At 35.3% G+C, this 9,262-nt stretch overlaps 1 protein-coding gene across 1 annotated transcript in view; it reads left to right on the forward strand.

Annotated features, from left to right (window-relative positions):
* LOC125041130 (nuclear receptor-binding protein homolog) overlaps window positions 1–8,394 on the forward strand; it is a 67,766-nt gene extending 59,372 nt beyond the window's left edge. Inside the window, exons 7-12 of the mRNA XM_047635908.1 lie at window positions 1–69; window positions 530–710; window positions 1,788–1,950; window positions 2,380–2,566; window positions 3,309–3,428; window positions 4,325–8,394. The exon at window positions 1–69 is cut by the window's left edge and continues 50 nt beyond it. Of these exons, the coding sequence (XP_047491864.1) occupies window positions 1–69; window positions 530–710; window positions 1,788–1,950; window positions 2,380–2,566; window positions 3,309–3,428; window positions 4,325–4,492 (888 nt within the window). The 3' untranslated portion in view covers window positions 4,493–8,394. The remainder of the gene's footprint in view (window positions 70–529; window positions 711–1,787; window positions 1,951–2,379; window positions 2,567–3,308; window positions 3,429–4,324) is intronic.
* The last annotated feature ends 868 nt before the right edge of the window (window positions 8,395–9,262 follow it).

Raw genomic sequence — 9,262 nt, forward strand, 5'->3', positions numbered from 1 at the left:
GCTTTAGAGATGGCTGCCCTTGAGATACCAGGCAATGGAGACTCAGGCAATATTGTTACGCAGGAGCAGGTGAGGGAGATGACGGACCTTTGCGAGGATTATATTGCTATTATGCAGTGGATGTAAAAAGTTTTTAGAGGTTTTAAGAAAATATCAGAAGACTTTTAACTGTAAAGATTTTGTAAATATTTTGTATTCTCTTTTTTTCTTCTTTTTTGGCTCCCTCCTTGTCCCATCTGAATTATGATATGAAACTAAAAGTACTAAGTTTGGCAGAGAATATGGCAAAATCAGAAGGGTAGATAATAACTTAATGAAAACAGACAATGTAGAGATATAATTTCACTTGATGTAGCAAAATTTTAAGTCTTTACAGTACTGCAGGATCAAAGTGTTTAAACATTATTAAATTTTATGACATTGCCTATAACTTACACTTTTTTAGAGTCTTGTTTATCTGCATGATATTTATAGGAGATATATGATGAGTATCCAGAGGTTATCTTCATTTTATTTTTTCTTCTTTCAGGTGCAAAAAACTATACATTCCCTTGAACACGAGTCCCAGCGGGACTTCATTCGGCAGTGCCTGATTGCAGACCATAATAAACGACCTCACACCACAGAGTTACTTTTCCACAAAGTCTTGTTTGAGGTCCACTCCTTGAAGTTGCTTGCTGCTCACTCTCTCATACACAACCCAAAGAAGTGTGAGTTTACTTACTGACTTCTTTTATGTCAATTTGTCAATATAACACCGTATTTTCTTCTCATTCCTTGTAGTTTCTCCTTTTTTGCTGTTGTCTTCTCACGTTGACTGAATTACATGATGTCTTTATCTCTATCTTGTGGTGCTCATCTTCTGACTACCACCTATGTATACTCCTCCTCCTCCTCCTCCTCCTCCTCCTCCTTACTGAGGAAAAGTTACAAGGCAGTGTTGGTCTTTCTTTTTTCTTCTTTCTTCTTTCTTCTTTCTTTCTTTTTTCTTGTTTTCTTCTTTCTTTCTCTTTCTTTTTGTTTTTTCTTTTCCATTTTCCTTTTTTCTTTTTTTTCTTTTTCATTTTCTTTTTCTTTCTCTTTCTCTTTCTCTTTCTCTTTCTTTCTTTTCTTTTTTTCTTATTTCTTTCTCTTTCTTTTTTTTTTCTTTATTTGTCCATCTTTTTCTTTTTCTTTTTCTTTTTCTTTTTCTTTTTCTTTTCTGGGGTAAAGATACTAGACAGTATGGGTGGTGATTAGTTATCCTCTTACTGCTGGGGCATGCCTATAGCTATCATAACAAATCAACTCATCATGATGGGTATGACTATAGGCATCATTACATGCTAAAGCGAGTTGAGCGGGTAGTTCCACTAATCCCAGGCCAGACAACAGGATGGTTGCTAGAAGTCACCAGAATCAGTGACACCGAGAGATTTCTGATACCGTCATTGAGGGGTTAAATACATGTCTGATTAACCCAATGCTGATGGGTGAAAAAAAATTCCTGAGAATTTTAAACTGGAGATTTGTGGCAATGGACAGACACTGGGTGTGGGAGTCCACTACATCAAACGGAATGTCCCACTCCAAGTGCTCTGGCGCATCACCGTGCATACAGGCATACCCTGCAGACTGAGCGGTTTCTTATGATGCGGATAGGAGTAGCCCATCATCGTCACCACCCATTCAGTGTAATATCAATCACCATCAACCTGTCAAGTACGTCCCTACCTCAATAAACTTCCCAGAATATATTGAGATTGGCGGTGGAATATTATCCATGTATTTTCCCTCTTATTCCACAGCCAACAAGAACATTGACAACTGTGTAGAAGAAATGCTGCAGCACCAGTACCATCAGGACAGCATCTTGGCTGAGATTAAACACAGGGATCGTGACCCGGCGCATTTTAGGATGAAGGATATCCCAGTCCTAGAGAAGCTCGAGAAGTTCATGGAAGATGTTAGGTGAGTGTGGGGGATATTTTCCTCAGGTTGTCGCGTAAGTGATGTGCGGTACTAAAGTAGTAATTTGGGTGTATTGGAAAGACTGTAGAAGAATGCTTTAGTTCTGGACTACGCATCCAAAGCATTAGAGATTGGAACGAAACACGGCTGTAATAATAATGGAGAAAAAACTTTGCCCTTATAAGTCAACCTAAGCATGTTGTCAGATGGTAAAAGCTCTTCATTTCTAGTATTTTGTGTGGAGGCTAGTCTGACTTGAAACACCATGTTTTTTCATCTTTGTGCACATATTACTATGTTCATGTTTGTGTTCATTAGAATAGGAATGATGAGAGATCTGTTGGTTTTTTTTTGTTGTTTTTTCTCCCCCCCAAGAAATAAGATTTATGTTTATGACTGTATTATAGATAACATGTCATTCTTTTCCAGGTATGGTATTTACCCTCTAACGGCCTTCAAGCTTCAGCAGCCACCTCCGTCCCGACCTCGAGCCATTTCCCCAGAGGCAGTTGATCCCGTTGCATCGGATGCCCAGGAGGTGGCACAGATGGAGACCCGTAAAGTTATAAACATGATGTGCAACATTAAGCCTAATGAAAATGGACATGGTTTGTTTGTAAGTATAAGTGTGTGTTGTATTATTGGTAAGGTGTGTGTATATGTGTGTGTGTGTATATATATATATATATATATATATATATATATATATATGTATAAACTTTGAAGATCTGAGGAAACTTTGGTATTAGTAAGTCACTTGCAAGAGAATATTACAGCTGAAATGGCATTTAATGCAACTTCATAACGAAGCCTAATTATCTTAAATGTGCTCAGGATAGTTAATTTAGCCTATGTTTGAGGAAAATCATCAAATACAAAATCTTCATTACTATAAATTGTCGAATATTATGGAGGGAAAAGAATTGCTGGCTGTAGAATATTGTTTGTTTACCCTTGTGATCTGATGGCATGACTGATTGGGAGCTGCAGCTTGTTGCCACTGCCAGGCATCATGAGGGAGTATCATACTGCATTTGCTAAATTAGGAAATGTTTAAAACTTAGAATTCAAGTTCATGGATCCTGCTGAATGCATATCTATAATATTATCAAAATTAAAAAAATCATAAGTCAGGAAGGAACTGTTTGTGATTTGCAGATGTCACATGAATAATGTTCTTGTTTCAGGAGTACTCTATAGCTGAATATAACACTAAAAGTAATGACCAGCTTTTTAATTTGATTCTCTGTGTGCAGAATTGTTTCTCAGGTCAAGTTTCATGGTGATTTCAGTAGAGAAACCATTATATATTGTTTGGTTTCTAGTCCCAGGTATTAACTACCCTTTTTGTTTTCTAGATGACCATCTCATTACGTTTAGAAGACAAGATGAATCGGCAGCTCTCTTGTGTGGTAGAAGACGGGGAAGGAGCCGCTGCACTTACTGACGAGCTTGTCAGATATGGTTTTATTAGCCAAGTAAGTAAAGGTCTTGTACAGAGATCCTTTTTTTCATAGAATTTTTGTTGCAGAAGCATTGAAATGCTAACTACTACTTGATTTTTTTTTGTCTTTATAAACCGTTCATTTCTTAGAACTGCATTACCTCTGCCCTGCCTCTCACCCTAGTCAAGTATCTCCTGCATAGGGAAGTGTCAGAGCTAAAACAGGTTACTGCTTGTATATGCATGAAAATTGGTAGTGTTTGTGAAAAGGTTCAGTATGGAAGTAAAACACAAATATAATAATAAGAATTAAAGTTTTAGGTATAAATTATAGAAAGAACTTATGAAAACAATAAAATAAGGAGGATCTCACAAAATATGTCAGACAGTACCAGATGTATTGGTTTACATTTACTGCATATCATTCAAATAAAAGAAGAGGTAGAAAAACAGTGTGTGAATATCTGGCAGCTCACATGGGCATATACACAATTATACTAATGCTAACCATAACACTTACACTCTTCATGTCTTCCCTTGAAGAGGCATTTCATCAAAAAAGCCATATATAGTCTATGGTTTGGTAACCAGGAGCTTGAGGCAGTGATGTAGTATAGATTGTCTAATGTTATGAGCAGGAAAGTTGTTTATATCTTATTATTACATATGCAAAAAGTAAAGAGCATTCAGTTACATTAGGCCATATGAACTTTATTAAAGGTCTTTGCTCTTCTTATTAGATAGGTTTTCCATCAGCTTTTATTTTATTTGGAGAATTAAAAGGAAATATCTGAAGAGACTCGCTGCATAGCATTTCTGCATAGCGAATAAGGAATGTGCAAAGGTTTGTTTTGCGTTGTCTATGTTTCTCTGTTGTAGGTATTCTGTTTATGTTGGACTAGAATTTAACAATGTCTTATCTTTTTCCAGATTGACAAAGATGAAATAACCAGTTTAATAGAAGATCACCTAACACGGGTGCGAAATGGTCTTTCTGTGTCAATGGCTTCGGGCCGAAATGGCGTGGGAGGCAGTGTTTCAGGTCAAGACACTCTGCGTGTAATGCATCCCCCTACGATCACAACAGCAACTAGATAACACCCATGATTCTCCCACACTCAGGCACAGCCCGTGTACCACACACTGTGAACTTAATGAAAAGATTTTGTTTATTAAAGTCTTGATTCTGCAATAGAATTGTTAGATATTTTTTTATTATTATTAGTTATTAATGATGATAATGATGATAATGATATTCATTACTATTATTATTATCGTTATTGTTATTTTTGTTATTTTTTTCCTTTTTATTAGGTGCATTTAGGGGTAGTGAAAAAAACAGAGACCAAACACAACTTAATTGTTTTTTGTGCAGTACACTAAGTTGAAAATGTGAATATTTATATATATATATCTGAGTTTGTTGTTTGGTCGTGAAAGCATTTGGGAGATGTCAGGTGCACACGGGAGTTTGTCATGTTAGATGGAATATGTCGTAGAGAATGATATTTTGACATGTTAACATGAGCTCCCAGGTATTGTGATAAGAGAAGACTATGAGGGCTCATTTGTGCTTAATGGGTCGAAGGTTCTTCCCTCCTTGCTCTCCCCTCGTCTTATTCAGTGCCCGAGCTGATATCCAGCGAGGTAACAGAGAGGCTCGTAGCTTAGTCTGTCTGTCCTAGGCAAGGATGGCTGGATGAGGAGATGGCTGTATTGTGTACTCTTTAGAAACTTTTTTTAGGGGGGAATTGATTGTAATGACACCATGTTAAATACTTTTTTTCTTTTCTTTCTTTTTTTTTTTTCTTTTAACTTTTTTTTTCCCCTATATTGTTGTTCTTTGAGAATATTGTATGAGAACCAGCAGTGATTGATTAATTTTGAGTATATGGATCCCTGAGAAGTTTATTTGTTTTGCTCCTGACTTATGAAGCATTCATTGTGATTAGTATTGTCCACCATATTTTTTTATATTGGAAAGGTATTTTATGGTGAATCATATATTTTTCATGAAAAGGACATATCAATGAAGCAAAAGGATCAATGGAAAGCTTGGTAAATAATGCTGATCTGTCTCGTCCTTACATGTAGTACATTTATACTTTTGAAGTATGTGTGGCAGGATTGTAGTGTCTCATTCAAATGTGCCTGGGGAAAACTATTGCAAGGATCTGAAAATCCTTTCATTGTGTTGTTTTTGTTTCTGTTTCATTTTACAGTTATCTTTATTATATTATTATTATTAATATTTTTTTATAAGAACGTAATGTATAGGTGTTTCATTTTTACCCAGATACATCCTACATGCTCTTTGTAATTTGCAGTTTTTTGGGAACCAATGGAGGTAGGGCTCCTCTTTAGGCTCTTGAGCAACATCGTGGTTGGCAAATCATCCAAGGCATTAATGCTTCATTGCTTTGACTTTCAGTTTGTAAGCTGCATTGCATAGATATTCTGTCCCAATTTCAGGACACTTGGAAGACTGGTGAGAGAAAAAAAGATTAATTCAGTAAATACAGTGTTTGGAGAAAAGCATTGACTAAAGTGTGTTTTAGATAGTAGTGTCTTTGAAATCATGTTTGTTTTAAATTACTTAAAGTCTGGCATCTTGTAAACTTTCACTGATAATACAACACCAAGTTTTTGCCTTACGGAATTGAAATCTTGCTTTGGAGTATTTGTGAATATGACATTTCATTGGGTAATTTCATGTGCTTATGGTAAGACCAGCTATAATAGTCTTATACACAAAGATTTTTTTCTTCTTTTTCTTCATTTTTTCTTTACACTTGTTCCCTGCAGATTATGCATGGTACATAGTTTTGTACACTTATTACTATGCATGGTACATCAGTATTATCATGTTTAGCTGCAGAGCGTATTGGTCAGTTGCTTCTGATCTAACACCACAACTTGTTATCCTTTGTGTTAATGTGACATACCTTACCATACTCTGTTTTATAGACTATATCTGTTAGAGGGGGATCCTAAGCCTGTTCAGTTACAGTTCTTATAGAATGAAGCGTATAGAATGACATGGAGTAATCTCTTGGTCACTTGAATATTAGTTGATATTAACAACATGTGGTTTACTTCTGTTACTGTGTGTGCACCTTCTGTGTCCATACTTTTTTGTAATATTAAGGTTATCTTGATTTGTAAATATTGGCATGATAAATTCTAGGTTGGAACTTGTTAAGACACTTTTCTACTAGAAGGTTTAGGTGTATTGTCCAAAACTGAACACCTGCTTGTAAGTCTTTGCTTATGGGCTAGTGATTGTCTAGTTGAGCAAGAAATAATGTTTTATATAAAATTTGGTTATTGGTTGATTACATTGAGTGGTACCTGTTTCAGTTGCTCTTCATTTTTTTCAAGTTAAGTGAAGACTGCAGCATTTGAAGCAGACTTGATCTTGTGCTTTGTAGCACCTATTATAAGTATGCCATCATTGTCAAAAGGAATCTTTGAAAAGTGTCTTCTCTTGTAGGGTTTCTAAAAAGGAATAGAAGGGATTGACTTGTGATTGTCATTTATCATGTGAATTTCTTTTGGATTTTTTTCTTGGTCTTAATTTGATGCTGCTTATCTGGTAAGCTGGCTACAATTAAGGACACTGGGAAAATAAATTCATATGTGAAGTAACATATGATGCAAAAGCATGCACCAGGAGAATAAGCAAAGGTATTCAGCCACCTACCAAGGCTGTCAATACCTAATCTAGTCTAGTGGCACACACCTCAGAAGAAACCCAGAAGGATGATAGCTGCGGTGCTACAAATGGCCTGTTTGTTTCATGTTGCATGAAAGGAAAAACACCAAAAGTTGTACTTTTGTAGTGTTTTACAAGAGCCACCAGTTCTTAGTTGGTTGTCTGTGACAGCGGTAATTTGTAAATGTTCCAAGTAATTTGTTCATAGTATGCAAAACAGCGAGAGGTTGTTAAAATGGAAGACAGGAAATGAAATGTCTGTTCTGGAAGATCCTTGGAAACCATGGAGTAAGGTTTGCTGAAGTGATCCTATGTATCCTGAAGTTCACCTTGGACAGTTACTTGGTCATTATTTGTATTGGTGAATGGCTGACGGCATGTATGGTTGTGTGTAAGGTTTGTGTGGTTGTATATATACACTATATATACATAATGTATATATACTGTATATGTATTGGGAGGGGGGTTATCTTTTGATTACTTGCTCAAATGATGGATACATGTCACTACACTATAACCTCAATGTTTCATATATAGTTTTTACTCTGTTGTGCCTTTTAATGAGGAACACTTTTTATTTTTAAATGATTATTGGTATCCAAAAGATTTTATTTTGACTGCTAAAATGTCATTATGAGTGTCTGTAGGTAACTTTTCAACCAAAGATTTGTGTCTAAAGTTGTTACTCAATATAAATCACCCACATGAGTTTACAGGAATAAACTATTTTGGGTGTTATTTGATACTCCTTTTTTATTAAAGAAATCTTTAGGGGGTGAATGATAATTAAATGTAGAGAGATATTGCACAACATTTCATGGATATAATTTTTTTGAGAGTTCTAGGTGTACCTTTTGCTGATGCACCTTGGAGAGCTTGTTATTATCAGTTAGCTATATGGCATTGTAACATTCTGTAAAAAAAAGAAAAAAAAAGATATATACCTTGCTTGGTTAACTCAAGGGTACTATAATGAGGTTGGTGTAAAGCATTTGTTTCCTCTTCTCTCTCCAACAATTACTACATTGCAGTTCAGTTAGAGAATGTGCAGTCTTCTTGTACAGTTACCTAATGGTTTAGCACAGGATGTATTGGAATCATCAAGGTGTTTGTAACCAGAAAAGAGGTTTTGTATCTATATAATCTGACAATGAACACTTGTGTATTGGGTCAGAACTTGATGATCATTGTGTAACACTCCATTAGGAATGGTATGTAATGATTTATTATTCTGCAAAATTATTTTGTTCATTGACATCCAATAACAAATGAATATTTTTCAGCACATTGTGCTATCATTATTTTAACCTTCAAAGACAAGATTCTATTCTCTGTGTATGAAAATTTCAGAAGAATGCATTAAGCCTTATATTGGTTAATCAGAAATGTAATGGTAAATCATTTGTTTATTTCAAGTAAAAAACCTTTTTGGAAATTGAGAGTAAATAATACTGAAAAAAAAAACCCAGCTATAAATGATCTTGTAATAGATACCTTGTTTCAAATCATAAAACTGATAAAATGTCAGTGAGATATAAACTATATCTTTTAAAACATGTCTTACAAAGATGTATTCACTCTGGTAATACTTACTTGCAAAATTGCAACATATACATTTCAATTTAAAACAAGAGTGTTCAAAGTCCATCTGACCTTCATGCTGGTCATTTTCTATTAGAAATGAGTTGCGTAAGTAAGACTGAATACATCCTAAGAGAAAAGAAAAAAAATTGTATGAAAGGAATATAATGTTTGGAGGTAATGATAATTTAAAGTGATTAAGTAAAAGAAAATGCCTTATTAACTGACAAGAGTTGATGCTGCAGTTGCACATATACAGAAAATTCATAAGTTCATAATTAGAGAAAATTCATACATAATTACATGCACTTACACAAGGAAAACAAACACAACAGTGTACAGCAAGACACAAAGTAAGCACGTATTATCAAAGATAGACCAATATGATATATGATATTTTGTCTCTTTCTGTCTCTCACTCTTTTTCTCTTTCTCTTTCCCTTCCCCTTCCCCTTCCTTTCTTTTTCCACTTCCCCTTCCCCTTCCCTTGCTCTTTCCCCTTCCCCTTCCCTTTCTCTTTCCCCTTCCCTTTCCCCATCCCCTTCCCCATCCCCTTCCCCATCCCCTTCCCT

This window comes from Penaeus chinensis, chromosome 30 (assembly GCF_019202785.1).
Source record: "Penaeus chinensis breed Huanghai No. 1 chromosome 30, ASM1920278v2, whole genome shotgun sequence".
Classification (NCBI taxonomy): domain Eukaryota; kingdom Metazoa; phylum Arthropoda; class Malacostraca; order Decapoda; family Penaeidae; genus Penaeus; species Penaeus chinensis.